This window comes from Mobula birostris, chromosome 13 (genome assembly GCF_030028105.1).
Source record: "Mobula birostris isolate sMobBir1 chromosome 13, sMobBir1.hap1, whole genome shotgun sequence".
NCBI lineage: Eukaryota > Metazoa > Chordata > Chondrichthyes > Myliobatiformes > Myliobatidae > Mobula > Mobula birostris.
In genome coordinates, this window is record NC_092382.1 from 44,327,076 (window position 1) to 44,343,262 (window position 16,187).

Genomic DNA, 16,187 nt, shown 5'->3' on the forward strand with positions numbered 1-16,187 from the left:
TTGGTGTCATTTTCACTAATTTCAAAGGACTGTGCCTCAGACAGTTGGGTTGTTGCAACGCGCCTCTAAAGTCATACAGCAGACGAACGAGTGAATCTTCGATGGAGGGGAGTCAGAAATCAAAGAGTTACCAGCCTGAGTCAGGACTTTGGGGTTCCAGAAAGAGATGGGAACTAGAATTTACAAGAAGGAGGAAGAAGAGGAATCAGAACAGCAGGATGCGGCTAAAAATAAAAGATCAGAAACATTTGGAAACTGATTGATCGAAAAAAAAGTGTTTAATTTCTGCGAAATACTGGTGGAAATCAACAGGTCAGGCAGTCAATGTGGAGAAGAATAAATGGACAGCGTTCAGGCCGAGCCCCTTCAGCATGCATTGGCTGTGTACTCCTCTGCTTAGTTGCTGCCTGAACTGCAGAGTTCCTCCAGCATTTTATGTGTATATGTCTGCATTTCCAGCAACAGCAGAATCTCTTGTGTTTTATATCTGCATTTGTAAGAACGTTTTACTTTGGCATTAAACACGCGGGAAGTTTGCTGATATTAAGTGTATTGTTTTATTAGAGCTGCTTTCTGCGTTAAAGGAGGTGCTCAGTTTTCTACACACAAACACTGAGGTATGTACTTGAACCGGTGCTTGCAGAAACTTTCAATGGCACCGTGATTAACCTGAAAGCTCTGCGTAACAATTCTCGCCGTCTCTGAAGCACCGATCGAATGCGCAGGCGTCAGGGTTTCGGAAAGTCCCGAATATCACGCATGCGTAGTCCATAAAAGGCCTCGGATGTCGCTGCCGGTAAGTGATTCTCCGTGCGCCCGTTTTCACTAGCGACTGAGGGGCAATTGCTGTGACTCCCGGAAACTGTGACCCGCGCTCCCGGGACAGTCCTGTTCTCTTCCCCCTCTCTCAGCCCCACGATCCCTGCACGGATCCCGGGGAGATTCCGGCTGATGAGGGAATGGGAGCCGATGGATCTCTCAGACAGAGCTGAGCTCCAGCTGTCTAAATGCAATGATTAGGAATTCGGAGAAAGGGAACAAAATCTTTTACATCACCAGTTGAGAAAATCACCTTTGTTCTACCTCCAATGACAAACAAGAGAAAATCTGCAGATGCTGGAAATGCAAGCAACACACACAAAATGCCGGAATTCAGCATTAGTACACTTTTCCATAGATGCTGCCTTGCCTGCTGAGTTCCTCCAGCATTTTGTGTGTGTTGCTTGTTCTACCTCCTCTTGTCCTGGACCTTTCTACCCGTGAGGACATGTATTGACCCATTCACTCTGTATACATAATGATATCAAACACCTTTGCCCTGGGCAAGAAATAGCTTTCACATCACAAATGTGCCAGACTCCAATGAGACAGAATACTGCGCTTCCCTTTATATTCATTGGCATTACCATCAACGAGTTTACCACCATCAGTCATTTGGGGGAGGGTTCAGGGGAAATATTTATGCACAATACAGAAACTGGTGGTATTGTAGTGATGCAAAAGTTGCTGGAGAATTTGCAGTTTTTGCAGTGATATTTTGAAATCTGACTTTTTAAAGTGTAATTTAGCAAGTAAACCACATATGGACAATGTGCAAAAGCTCTGCTGAGAAAATCCTTCATTACCCGTTACGGCCTGCTACATAGGTTGTGTGAGAGTGCAGATGAACTCGATCATACCCAGAGGAGATTAAAGTTCCTATCTACAGTTATTTGCTAGCTGTTAATATGACTACCTCCCTATATAAAATTCACTGTGCACTTTTTGTCACTGGGTAAAAAAATGCACAATACAAGTTTTATGTTCACACTGGTTATTACAAATTAGAGGGGACATTGGTGGGGAGACCTCCAGCGTCCCTGATGCCCTCACCTACAAGATATGCATCCAGCTGCAGCTTGTAACCCTGCACTTTAAGGAGTTGGAACTTGAAATGGAGAATTCCGGATCATCCAGGAGTTGGAGGGGGTGATAGATATGACATGAAGAGAGGTGAGTTACACCAAAGGTGCAGGACACAGGAAACTGGGTGAGAGTCAGGAAGGGAAATGAGGTTAAATAGCCATCGCAGAGTACTCTTGTTGCTATCCCACACAACAAGAGGTGGACCACTTTAGAAACTCTTGGCGGGGGGGGGGTGATGGAGATTACCTGGCAGAGGAAAGTCAAGGGGGTGATAGGGGATTCGTTCGTTAGGGGAACAGAACAAGAGGGGACTAATATCCTAGTGGTAAGGCTTGCTAGTGCTGGTGTGGGTGGGGGGTGGTTGATGTGGTTAAAATAAGTTGTAGGGGGAATGGGAGCCAGAATGACAGAACAGATAGTGGATAGTGAATTGAATTGAACTGACTTTATCACATACATCCTTCATATACATGAGGAGTAGAAATCTTTACGTTACGTCTCTGTCTAAATGTGCAATGTGTAATTTATTATAAATAGTTTGTACATAGAACAGTCAATATAACACAGAAGTGCAATTGTATCAGCATGAATTAATCAGTCTGATGGCCTGGTGGAAGATGATGTCCCGGAGCCTGTTGGTCCTTTTGCTGTGGTACTGTTTCTTGGCTGGTAGCAGCAGGAACAGTTTGTGATTGTGGTGATTCAGGTCCCTAATATCCTTTGGGCCTTTTCTACACTCCTGTCACTGCACATGTCCTGAATAGTGGGAAGTTCACACCTACAGATGCGCTGGGCTGTCTGCACCGCTCTCTGCAGGTTCCTGTGATTGTGGGAAGTACAGTTCCCATACCAGGCAGCGATGCAGCCAGTCAGGATGCTCTCAATTGTGTCCCTGTAGAAAGTTTTTAGGATTTGGGACACCATCCCAAACTTCTTCAACCATCTGAGGTGAAAGAGGTGCTGTTGTGCTCTTTTCACAACACAGCCGGTGCTTACAGACCATGTGAAATCCTCGGTGATGTTTATGCCAAGGAACTTAAAGCTGTTTACCCTCTCAACCCCAGATCCATTGATGTCAATAGGGGTTAGCCTGTCTCCATTCCTCCTGTCGTCCACAATCAGCTCCTTTGTTTTTGTGACAATGAGGGAGAGTTTGTTTTCATGACACCAGTCAGATGTTCAGACCTCAGGTAGGGCCAGCAATCAAAAGGTTGAGCATGGTGCGATGAATGTACTGAGCTGTGTATATCGCAATGCAAGAAGCATTGTAGGAAAGCTGTACTGTGGTCAGGACAAGGAATTATGTTATTGTAGCCATTATTGAAACTTGGTTGCACCCAACTGTCTGAGGGATTTGGAGGAACAAATTTGTAGAGAGATTGCAGACCATGCCAAGAAACAAAGTTTGATTCAGTAAGTGATTTTAACTTTCCATACACTGACTGGGACTCACATACTTTAAAAGGACTAGATGGGGTAGAGTTTATCAAATGTGCCCTTAATCAGAACATAGAATTCCTGATGTAGAAGTGGGCAATAAGCTGTTGGAAAATGATCCAGGGCTGGTGACAGAAATTACACAGATCCCTGAAAGTTGCTTCACAGGTAGATAGGGTAGTTAAGAAAGCTTATGGAGTATTAGCTTTCATAAGTCGATGGATAGAGTTTAAGAGTCATGGTGTAATGATGCGGCTCTATAAAACTCTGGTGAGGCCATACTTGGAGTACTGTGTCCAGTTCTGGTCACCTCACTATAGGAAGGATGTGGAAGCATTGGAAAAGGTACAGAGGAGATTTACCAGGATGCTGCCTGGTTTAGAGAGTACGCATTATGATCAGAGATTTAGGGAGCTGGGGCTTTACTCTCTGGAGAGAAGGAGAATGAGAGGAGACATGATAGAGGTATACAAGACATTAAGAGGAATAGATAGATTGGACAGCCAGTGTCTCTTCCCCAGGGCACCACTGCTCAATATAAGAGGACATGGCTTTAAAGTAAGGGGTGGGAAGTTCAAAGGGGATATTAGAGGAAGGTTTTTTTTATTCACAGAGTGGTTGGTGAGTGGAACGCAATACCTGAGTCAGTGGTGGAGGCAGATACACTAGTGAAGTTTAAGAGACTACCAGACAGGTATATGGAGGAATCTAAGGTGGGGGCTTTTATGGGAGGCAGGGTTTGAGGGTCGGCACAACACTGTGGGCCGAAGGGCCTGTACTGTGCTGTACTATTCTATGTTCTATTATGCCATGAGATTCAAAGTAAATATGGAAAACGAGAGGTCTGGATCATGGGTTGAGATTCTAAATTGGAGAAAGGTTAATATTAATGGTATCAGAAAGGATCTGACACCTTTTTATCTGCCTGCCAAAATAAAAGTTGGAAGGTAACTGGTACAGGGAACCTGGGTTTTCAAGAGACATTGAGGCCCGGGATATTTTGTTCCTCTAAATGCCTCAGTCTGTTGGGTGCGACCAAGATTCATTAATGACTACAATATCATGATTCCACGCTCTGAGATCATCTGACTTTTTTTTTAGTCATCTTCTGTTGGTTTCTAAAAGCTTTCCAGTAGTTTTTGCTCTATTATTTGCCCTCTCTTTGGCTTTTATGTTGGCTTTGGCTTCTCATTTCAGACACGGTGTCCTCCTACCTTTCCAATGCTTCCACTTCTTTGGGATGTATCGATCACTCAGCTTCCAAATTGCTCTCAGAAACTGCAGCTATTGCTGCTTCATTGTCACTCCCACCGTATCCCTTCCAAACAAGTTTGGCCAGCTTCTTTGTCATAGAAACATGGAGAAGTTCAGTACAGAGACAGGCTATTTGGCCCATCTAGTCAATGCTGAAAAAACATTTAGGCTGTCTAATGTAACTACCTGCACTGGGACCATTGCCCTCCATACCCCTACCATCCAGGCTCCCATCCAAACTTTTTTTTAAATGGTGAAACCGAGCTCATGTTCACCACTTCTGCTGGCATCTCATTCCACACTCTCACGCCAGTTTCAGTAATGAGCTTTTCCAAATATTCCTGTTAAATTTTCACCTTCCCCACTTACCCATGAGATCTGGTTGTAATCCCACCCAACCGCAGTGGAAAAAGCTGCTTGCATCTACCCCATGTGTACCCTCATAATTTTGTATACAGTACTTCTAACAAATCCTCAAAGCAATGTATAATTTCATTGTATATGTTTAGAGCTTTTTGTTAGGTGTATAAGATGATGAGGGGCATTGATCGTGTGGATAGCCAGAGGTTTTTTTTTCCCAGGGCTGAAATGGCGAAGACAAGGTAGCGTAGTTTTAAGGTGCTTGGAAATAGATACCGAGGGGATGTCAGGGGTAAGTTTTTTACACAGAGAGTGGTGGGTGCGTGGAATACACTGCCAGCTATTTGTGTGAGAGTGTTTCAGTTACTGTGGGGCCAGGAACCCATGCAGCTCAGTGGGAACAGGGAATAATACCAATGGAGAGAGTCAAACTGAGCCAGGTCACAGATTGGAGATGGCAGAAATACCCCATTCTCATAGAGACAGGAAGAGGGTCAGAGAATTTGATGGTCATTCCAGATACCAGCACTGTGCCCATTTAGAAGATTTCTCTCTCCAACTTGTGTTGAACCTCACTATAACAGTGTGATGTCAGTTCACACCTTGACAACTCAAGTGATCTCAGCAGAAATGTTGTCCTACACCCACTGATAGATCTTGTAAATGTTTTTACAGGTTAAAAATGACAAGGAATTTGTCTACGGGAATCTCGGGAACAACATGCCAGTTTTGCGGTCCCTGTCCAGATATTTAAGAAGTGGAGCAAGGGATTGACTCGATCATCTGACCGACTGGCAAGTCCGTCATTTTACACAGGGGAGAGGCTGTTCAGCTGCTCAGACTGTAGGGGTGGATTCACTCGGTCATTTCAACTTAAGGTACATCAGGTAGTTCACATTGGACAAGGCCAATCTGTTCTGTGTGTGAGAAGTGATTCAGTCGATCATCCCACCTGTGGACACACCAGTCAGTTCACACAAGGCAGAGGCTGGTCATCTGCTGAATTTGTGGGGAAGGATTCACTCGGTCATTTGGCCTAATGGCTCCCCAGCGAGTTCATACCAGGGAGCAGCAGTTCACCTGCTCGGACTGTGGGAAGGGATTCATTAAATCATCTCAACTGAAGGTACATCAGCGAGTTCACACCGGAGAGAGGCCGTTCACCTGCTCAGATTGTGGAAAGGGATTCACTCTATCATCCAGCCTACTAATACACCAGCGATTTCACACTGGGGACAGGCCATTCACCTGCTCTGTCTGTGGGAAGGGATTCCATCGACCAGCTGACCTTCATAGACACCACCAATTTCACATAGGGGAGAAGCCGTTCACCTGCCCGGACTGTGGAAAAGGATTCACTTTACTATCTCACCTGCAGAGACACCAGTCAGTTCACACCAGGGAGAGGCCGTTCACCTGCTCAGTCTGTGGAAAGACATTCACCCAGTCATCCCACCTACAGCGACACCGGTCAGTTCACACAGGGGAGAGGCCGTTCACCTGCTCTGACTGTGGGAAGGGATTCACTCAGACAACTAGCCTACTGAGACACCAGCGAGTTCACACTGGGGAGAAGCTGTTCACCCGCTCAGAACGTGGGAAGGGATTCACTCGGTCATCTGATCTGCTGGCACACCAGCGAGTTCACAATGGGGAGAGGCCATTCACCTGCTCAGAATGTGGGAAGGGATTCACTTGCTCATCTCAACTGAAGGTACATCAGCGAGTTCACACTGGAGAGAGGCCGTTCACTTGCTCAGACTGTGGGAAGACCTTCACTCAATCATCCAACCTTCAGATGCACCAGCGAATTCACACTGGGGAGAAGCCGTTCACCTGCCCAATCTGTGGGAAGGGATTCATTCAGGCAGCTAGCCTACTGAAACACCAGCGAGTTCACATTGGGGAGAGGCCATTCACCTGCTCAGAATGTGGGAAAGGATTCACTCGGTCATCTGATCTGCTGGCACACCAGGGAGTTCACACTGGGGAGAGGCTGTTCACCCGCTCAGAACGTGGGAAGAGATTCTCTCAGTCATCTGATCCGCTGGCACACCAGCGGGTTCACAGTGGGAAGAGGCCATTCACCTGCTCAGACTGTGGGAAGGGATTCACTTGCTCATCTCAACTGAAGGTACATCAGCGAGTTCACACTGGAGAGAGGCCGTTCACTTGCTCAGACTGTGGGAAGGGATTCACTCAGGCAGCTAGCCTACTGAAACACCAGCGAATTCACACTGGGTAGTGGCGGTTCACGTGCTCAGACATTAGGAAGAGGTTCTCTCAGACAAATCAACCAAATGTGCATCATTGAGTTCACACTGGGGAGAGGCCATTCACCTGTGGTAAATGTGGGAAGGGATTCACTCAGTAATCTAACCTTGTGACACACTACCGGGTTCACACTGGGCAGAAAGTTTCAATAAGCTGCATGTCGGATATTTGTCCATTACCGTTGCTGAATGCAATTTCGAGAGTGTCTGTCGGTGCTGAACTCTGCAATTATTGCTGCTGCTCACCACACCCAGTTCTGCACCCTGGTCACTGGGCATGGGAGGAGTTTCTTCTGCTGCATATTCACCTTTAATGGGACTGGAGTTTAATATTCTGGATCTGAGACAAATAAAACAGTTCTATTTTAAACTCTGTCTCCGGTACTTGGTGAATTTATAACATACCTAGTGTACAGTAGAGAATCAACTCAGGCCGGCTGGACCCTGCCAGTGATTCTGTTCCACGACAGTCCTTTGAAATCCTGCCCTGTTGTTCATCTCTCGCTCTCCCTGTGCTTATGGGTTCCAAACAGTCACCACTCTGGGTGAAGAGGTTTCCCTTGAATTCTCTGCAGACTGAAGAAATCGAGCTGACTGCAGTTCTGTCTGAGATGTACTTCATCCCTCTAATCTCTGGGCTGAGGAAGAATGACATTGGTTATTAACCTCCTCAATCATGACTCATGTCCACATTATGGGTCATTTTCCCTGCTTCTAAAGGCTTGTTAGAAAACACCACTGTCCTCTAAAGACTGAAAGCAGAATGGGAAACCATTAGTTAGATGTTCAACGGTGCAGGGTCAGAAACCAGAGGCGGGTCTGCACAGGGCAGAGCTTGGAGATCTGGACGATGGTCAGGGTAAGAACGTATAATGAGGAGAAGGGAATGTATGATGAGGGGCGTGACATCGAATGACAGAGTAACAACTTTTGGAAGCTGACTGACAGAGAAAATAATTTGGTTGTCTGACTGATGACACAAACAATGCCTGTGGTGAGGTGCTCCACTGGTCGAGGAACATGTGTGTGTTGGGAATGGTTTTATCTATTGAGAGAGTTGTTCCTGCTTGTTTATCCTGTAATGTTATATCCGGATGGTTATTATGGTTTGTCCTATCTGAAATAATGTATTGATTATCATATAATTTGTAAGATTTTGACTCCAAAACTGGATCTGACTTGAATTTATTGGTCCTTTATGAAGTGATAGAGGGCTTTCAGAAGTTTGTATTTTAAAGCAAGATTTTGGTGAATGGTATTTGTCACTTGATTGTACCTGAGTAATTAATCAGATTGAGTTAAACTGCTGCAGGATCCCAGAATATATTGCATTGTGTCTGGTTTCTCTTGGCATTTTCTGCATTTGTTGCCTGGTTTATTTGTCTTTTATACATTTTTGAGTTTTTAAAATGTTAACCACCTTGTCCTGCAGTTCCCCAAGGAACCCCTGTTTCTGGGAAGAGACCTCCAACTCTGAGTCAGACGTACAATGCTTCCTTGTCACCGTCTAGTCTGCTCAGATCATTGGGATGTCTCCCATGGAGTGTCATCCTCATTCCACTCGTTAGCTTTTTGCCATAGTGATGAATAATTTTTCTGAGTTGGCCTCTCATTTAAGTTTTCTGGTCTGTATTTCTTATCCGAATTGCATATACCTGCATGGTGTGCTGAATCCTGTTTATATTGTATGAAAATATATACTTTAGAAAGCATATCAGATCGTTGGGTGGTAGCTCTTCCTCCTTCTGTCCTCGGTGGTGTTAATCTAAGTGTGTTTGAGTGTAAATAGTCTTTTCTAAATTTGTCATTTCAGTTTTTTTGTAAAGTTTCCAGATTGGAATGGGACCAAGATATTTACCTAAAGAATACGATAATATGGGTACAGCGAAAGTGTTTATTGCCTTTGTTGTAAGCATTGATCCTGTGGATAAGACATTAATCACATGGACACCAGAGGATTTTTCCCAGAGTTGAAATGGCTAACACGTGAGGGCATAACTTTATGGTGCTTGGAAATGGGTACAAAGGGGATGTCATAGGTAATTTTTTCACAAAGAGCATGGTAGGTGCATGGAATGCACTGCAGGATAAGGGGGTAGTAGTGTATACTATACAATCTTTTAAGAGACTCTTAGACATGTACATGAAGCTTAGAAAAATAAAGGACATTACGGTAGGAAAATTCTAGGCAGCTTCTAGAGTAGGTTACATGGCAGGCAGAGTATTGAGGGACAAAGAGCCTGTAATGTGCTGTAGATTTCTATTTTCTCTGTTCTATTTGTTATACCATGGATGTCTGCTTGGTAAATGTTCTTAAGCCTTGAAGCAAACATTGTTAGAAGTTTTCCTTTTTGCTCTATTTTTCTATTGTCATTGTTTTTTGGTATTCCAGATAGCTGGGTGTCAAGAGTCCTGATGAAGGGTCTTGGCCCAAAACATTGATTCTCATCCATAGATGCTACCTGACTTGCTGAGCTCCTCCAGCACTTTGTGTGTATTGCTCCAGACATCCAGCATCTGCAATATCTCGTGTCCCAGATACTGGTTTATTGAAAGGACACGCAGGCAGGGAAAGAGGGTGGTGTGGCTCTGTTGGGAAAAAATAAAATCAAATCATTAGAAAGAGGTGACATATGGTTGGAAGATGTTGAGTCATTGTGGATAGAACTAAGGAACAGCAATGGTGAAATGACCCTGATGGGAGTTTTCTGAAGATTCTCAAACAGTAGGAGGTATATTATCCACAATTTACAACAGGAGAAAGAAAATGCATGCCAAAACAGCAATGTTACAATAGTCATGAGAGATAGTCATGCAGATATATTGGGAAAATCAGGTAGGTGCAGGATCCCAAGAGGGGGATTTCCTACGATGCCCTCAAGATGGCTTTTTAGAGCAGCTCCTGGTTGAGCCCAGCTGGGGATCAGCTATTCTCAATTGGGTGTTGTGCAATGAACAGGAATTAATTAGAGCACTTAAGGAGAAAGAACCCACAGGGGCAAGTGATCGTAAAATATTGGAGTTCATCCTGAAATGTGAGAAGGAGAAGCTGCTGTACTCTCTGTACACCCATGATTGTGTAGCCAAGTTTCCATCGAACTCAATATATCAGTTTGCTGATGACACAACAATTGTAGGCCGTATCTCGGGTAATGATGAGTTTGAGTACAGAGAGGAAATTAAGAACCTGGTGGCATGTTGTGAAGACAATAACCTATCGCTCAACGTCAGCAAGACGAAGGAATTGGTTTTTAAATCAGAAGGAGTAGTGGACAGCACGACTCCATTTACATCGGTGGTGTGCAAGTGGAACAGGTCAAAAGCTTTAAGTTCCTCAGGGTCAATATCACAAATGTCCTGACTTGGTCCAACCAAGCACAGTTCACTGCCAAGAAGGCCCACCAGCACCTTTACTTCCTGAGGAAACTAAAGAAATTTGGCCTGTCCCCTAGAACCCACAGTCATTTTTATAGATGACCGTAGAAAGCATTCTTCTAGGGTGCATTACAACCTGGTATGGAAGTTGTCCTGTCCAAGACGGGAAGAAGCTGCAGAAGATCGTGAACATGGCCCAGCACATTACACAAACCAATCTTCCGTCCGTGGACTCACTTTACACCGCGTGTTGTTAGAGCAGTGCTGCCAGGATAATCAAGGACACGACCCACCCAGCCAACACACTTTTCGTCCCTCTTCCCTCCAGGAGAAGGCTCAGAAGCTTGAAGACTTGAACGGCCAAATTTGGGAACAGCTTCTTTCCAAATGTGATAAGACTGCTGAATGGATCCTGACCCAGATCTGGGCCATGCCCTCCAAATATCCGGACCAGCCTCTCGGGTTTTTTTGCACTACCTTACTTTCCATTTTTCTATTTTCTATTTATGATTTATAATTTAAATTTTTAATATTTACTAATTTTTACTATTTGTAATATTTAATATTTGTAATCCAGGGAGTGGGAAGCACAGAATCAAGTATCAGTGTGATGATTGTACGTTCTAGTATCAATTGTTTGGCGACTATAAAGTATTTGTTTTCCAGGTCAACCACTCACCTCCCACCCCGTCACCATTTCCACCTTCCCACCTCCCCCTCACCTGGATCCACCTCTCACTCCCCAGCTCTTGCCCCATCCCCACCCCTCACCTCTTTTCTCGGACTATTTCCCGTCCACTCTCAGTCCAGAGGGAGGGTCTCGGCCCGAAATGTTGACGGTCCATTTCCCTCCACAGATGCTGCCCGACCCACTGAGTTCCTCCGGCAGTTTGTTCTTTGGTCTGTATAACCCGTGTTAGTGTGGGGAGCGGGATTTTACACCATATTCCCGGTACAATCTCAACAAAACACAAATAATTGTCACTTTGCCCGGACCATTGGCCCCGCTTGCAGGGCAACAGTCTGCCGGTGTTTGCCCCCCAATGTGGTGAATCGCCACCACCGTGGGCTTAGACATTTCCACAGATGAGCCCCTCCTGTCCCCACCGGGACAAACATCCTGTCCGCCCCCTCTCTCACCGTCTTCATCCTCTCCCTCCCCGGGGAACCGGCATCAAACCGACGGGCCGAGCGGTCTCCTCCTACCTCTCAGCGATACATCAGACTCCGGCCGCAGGAGACGCTTCACAAACGCCCCAACTTCCCTCGGAGGGAAATGGAAATAAATCAGAAAGCGGACATTTACTTTGGGATTTTGTTCCGATTTGACGGGCAGGTCGCAATGCGGCAGGAGACCGGGTAACGCCCTCTCGGCTGGTCCGCCTCCACTATTGGGTGTGACAGTGATTGACATCGCTTCGCACCAATGGGAATAGCGCAGCTCTGCAATCAACTCAATTCCTCTGTTGACTGTTCGGGTGGTGGGCGTGCCTCGCGCTCAGTAGCTCAGCCGTTAAACCGAAAAAGCTCGAGCACAGCAGCGCGTGTGTGACGTAAGGCACCGTGCTCGTGACAGCAGATGCAGATACGGGGAGACCATGGGTGACGTCAGGCGCGTGGGGGGGCTGCTGTGTGACGTCACGTGAGGGGAGCGCTTCAGTTTTAAAACACCTTTTGTTGGGTCCGATCTGGAACAACAAAATTAAATTCGGGTTTCATCGGGACCGGATCCGGTGTTGTGAGATGTGTCCGGCTGTGCCGTGTTGTTGGTGGAGTGGGCAGCGGGGTGTTTGTCTCCGGGCTCTCCTCAGCCCCGGTTTTCACTTTGCGACCGAGCCCGGGCCGTGGATCAATTCCTTGTGGTTCTGCAGGGTGTTTGGGGCGAAGGGACAGTCTGTCTGTCTGTCTGTCTGTGTGGGTCGGGGTTATGAGTGGGTGTGGGTGTGGGTCCCGGGACAAATTAACTTGTAAACACCGGACCTCTGGTGAATTGGATCAGACAGCTTCGCTCGCCTGTCCTTTCAGGAAACAACAATTCTCTCTTCATATTAATGACTGTCTAAACTTGCTGTGAACAAGATTATGTGTTACAAGATTGTGAGTTACAGAGTCTAGGACAGCTGTCACCGTCATGGGCTGCGAGTGCAGACAGGGATTGGGGTCACTGAGCTGTGCATCAGAGAAGGACACGGGTTTGTACAGCCTCCTGTGGGGTAGAAATGTCCACACGGTGAATTCGGATCTGCTGGCACATCGGGAGTCTGAAAAGGAAAGGGAATAGGGAAGGGGCTGAGCAGAGAGTTTTAACAGGGGAACCTGTTCAGGGGTGGAGGGGTACAGGAGCTGTCTGATAGATCGTTTTTAATTGTTTTTTATAATCTCACAGATGGTGACTGAGGAAGGAGCTCGTTGACGGAGGATATCCGGAGGCGAGCAGCTCAGATACGGAATCAGGAATTGAATTGCATTGACTTAATTTCTTACCTCCATCAGGAGTAAAAATCTTTACGTTACGTCTCCATCTAAATGTGCAACGTGTAATCATTGTAATTTATAATAAATAAAATAGACAATGTAATATAGTGTACACTCAGATCAGCGTGAGTTCATCAGTCTGACGGCCTGGTGGAAGAAGCTGTCCCGGAGCCTGTTGGTCCTGGCTTTTCTGTTGCGGTACCGCTTCCCGGATGGTATCAGGAGAGTGACAGTGTTGTGATTTTCTGTGTCACGGGTACAGACAGTCGTCTCGAGTGAGGAGTTTGTGTGGAGATGCAGCTTCTCTGGAGGTGGAGGAAAGAGGACCCACCAACAGGTGGAACCAGCTGTGGGAAGACATGGTTTGTCAGGTCTGACGATGAGCTGAATGTACCATAACCTTCAGACTGAATCAGAAAACCATTCTGAGATTATTTGACATGTCAGAAGCAGGGGAGATGTGATCACATGTGCAGAGGGCAGGGGTTGTGTCTCCATGAGACCCTCAGTGAGATGGTTCAAGTTACAATGTGCAGGGATGAAAGCACAGTGTTTGGGGCCGGATTTAATCACTGATTCTGACACAGTGAGAGGGTTAGTTTTGCTGTAAGGAGGAAACATGAATGGAGAAAGAGACAGGAACTTCATCAATTCTACACGGGTCCCATTTATCAGCACTTGGCTCTTAGCTGACTGTATCTCGGCAGTTTCTTTCTTTTTTCTTTTCAAATCTTTTTATTATTATTATATTATTCAAAAATAACACGAGTACATCAAATTAAGCAACACAATGTCTAGAGGAAAAAAAAACATTATTTTAAAGATTGAAAAATGTTGCTGATAATTTAAAAAAAAACTACTAAGCAGAAAATCTGGGATAAAACCCCATTAGGTGTACAACCCGGAGCCATGCGTCATACAAAAAGCCTCTAAAAATAAACATCAAACCGCCAGCAAGAAAAAAAAATATATACCAAAAATTTACAATTAGATCATGGAGGAAATCTATCAATTAACTCAAATGATAATAACGAGCAAATGAACCCCATCTTTTCTCAAAATCAAATAAAGGTTCAAAGGTTCGACTTCTAATTTTCTCCAAACTAAGACATAGCATCACTTGAGAGAACCATTGTGACAAAGTGGGAGCTGATGTATCCTTCCACTTCAACAAAATGACCCTCCTAGCTATCAATGTAACAAATGCAATAACATGATGGTCAGACATAGAGATATCACGGATATTTTGAGGAATTATTCCAAAAAGCACAGTTAATTTGCTAAATTGTAAATTAATTTTAAGTGCTTTAGAAATTGTTGAAAAAACTGACATCCAGTACTGTTCCTGTATAGAACAAGACCAAAATATGTTGTCATCGTCCGGTCCATAAAGACGGTATTCCGGTTCACGGTCCGGTCCATCGACCCTTGATCCAGGTTTTCCTGTCTACACTGGACATTTGGTAGATCATCAAGTTTCGGGCCGACCAAAGAGCGTCTTTCACCGAGCTGATCTGCCAGCAGCACCGGACGTTTTTTTTGTGTGTTTTTTTTTTGGAGTTCCAAACAATCACACTTTATTTAAACAGTACAATTCCAAATTCAAATACTTTAGGTCAACTGCCCACACTCAGTGATTTTAACCGTGGCTTTTGGTGTTCCATTGATGGTGCCACAGCTCTCCATCTTCCTTACCACATCCATTCCTTCTACCACAGATCCAAACACAACATGTTTCCCATCCAACCAGCTGCTCCTTGTGATGCATATGAAGAACTGGGAACCATTTGTATTTGGTCCAGCATTGGCCATGGACAGGATGCCTGGCCCCGTGTGCTTCAGCTGAAAATTCTCATCTTTAAACTTCTCCCCATAGATGGACTTGCCTCCAGTGCCGTCATGTTTTGTGAAGTCGCCACCCTGGCACATGAAGCCAAGAATGATTCTGTGGAACGTTGAGCCTTTGTAACCGAAACCCTTCTCGCCTGTGCATAATGCACGGAAGTTTTCTGCAGTCTTTGGGACAATATCTGGTCTTAGCTCCATCACTAGGCGACCCTGGGGTTTATCCCGAATAGAGATGTCCATAAAAACCTTGGGGTTTTTGCCGGCCATGGTTCTGCAGTTTCCGAGGTCGGAGAAAAACGCAAGCGGCAAGCTGTACACTGCCTTTGTCACTGTGCGACGATGCAGCCAAAAAGCGGAGAAGCGATACCCACAACTGTCCGGACCCTTTCGGATCCTGCTAGTCTTCCCTCTATTAAGTTAGACCGACTGTCTACAGGACACCGATTTATCCTACTTCTCTCCAACGTTTGAAGTAGGTTTGGTGTAATTTCTCTCAATCTTTGACAGAAGTTGTCTTTTTCTCCCTCGTCGCGAAAGCTCTTTTCGAATATAGCTGATCGTGTAAAATAGCTGATATTTCACCAACCAAATGAGAGAGGCGGACCTGGTTTGTATGAATACTCCTCCTCTCAGCTGATAGTCCTGTCGAACTGTTCCGCCCGCCCTCTCTAGCGTCTGATGTCAGTGCAAGCACTCATTTAAGGAGGTATTTCTTAACTTACAGCAAAAGTCTGGAGGAAGAAACGCCCCACGAAAAGGGTGCACCATCTGTGGAGAATTCCCAAGGAAGTTAGGATGCTATATCTTTGAAATAATATACGTTGTAATGAGGATTAATTAATTGATGGTAGTCAAGAGGACTGGGAAAGTTTAAAACTACAAGGTATGCCACAAAAATTGTAAAGAATGTGGGACACATGAGTAAATTATTAAAAATATTGATGGGGTTTTTACAGAAATACAAGCAAAAAGCCAAAAGTAATGTTGGTTTTTGAGGCTCATTGTAAAATTGGGAATGAGAAGGTACAGATTCTAAATAATGAAAGTAATAACAGATTGCAAAGGTCTGTAGGGAGAGAGATTTTTTTTATTTTTATCAGTGAAAAAGTACAGGACAAATTTGTATCTTTACAAATGAGTGGCATCAGAGATAGTGGATGCATTGGTTGTAATCTGAAGAGACCGGATGTATGTTCTCAAATTTGTTGAAAATATAAAGATAAGTGGCTTATCAGGTGAGCCTGCAACGTGATGAGCACA

At 45.0% G+C, this 16,187-nt stretch overlaps 2 protein-coding genes across 3 annotated transcripts; one reads left to right on the forward strand and one right to left on the reverse strand.

Moving 5' to 3' along the window:
- Window positions 1-780: 780 nt before the first annotated feature.
- On the forward strand, window positions 781-13,121 carry LOC140207585 (uncharacterized). 2 transcript variants are annotated; one of them, XM_072276132.1, is made up of 3 exons: window positions 781-796; window positions 5,632-7,090; window positions 12,991-13,121. In XM_072276132.1, exons 2-3 carry the CDS (start codon window positions 5,996-5,998, stop codon window positions 13,015-13,017), a joined length of 1,122 nt encoding a protein of 373 aa, XP_072132233.1. In that variant the 5' UTR covers window positions 781-796; window positions 5,632-5,995; the 3' UTR covers window positions 13,018-13,121. The 2 variants fall into 2 exon arrangements, with proteins under 2 accessions (XP_072132233.1, XP_072132232.1); XM_072276131.1 differs by lacking the exon at window positions 12,991-13,121 and having other exon boundaries at window positions 5,632-8,320.
- A 1,527-nt stretch (window positions 13,122-14,648) lies between these two features.
- On the reverse strand, window positions 14,649-15,478 carry LOC140207586 (uncharacterized). The gene has a single exon (XM_072276133.1). It carries the CDS (start codon window positions 15,192-15,194, stop codon window positions 14,691-14,693), a length of 504 nt encoding a protein of 167 aa, XP_072132234.1. The 5' UTR covers window positions 15,195-15,478; the 3' UTR covers window positions 14,649-14,690.
- Between the last annotated feature and the right edge of the window lie 709 nt (window positions 15,479-16,187).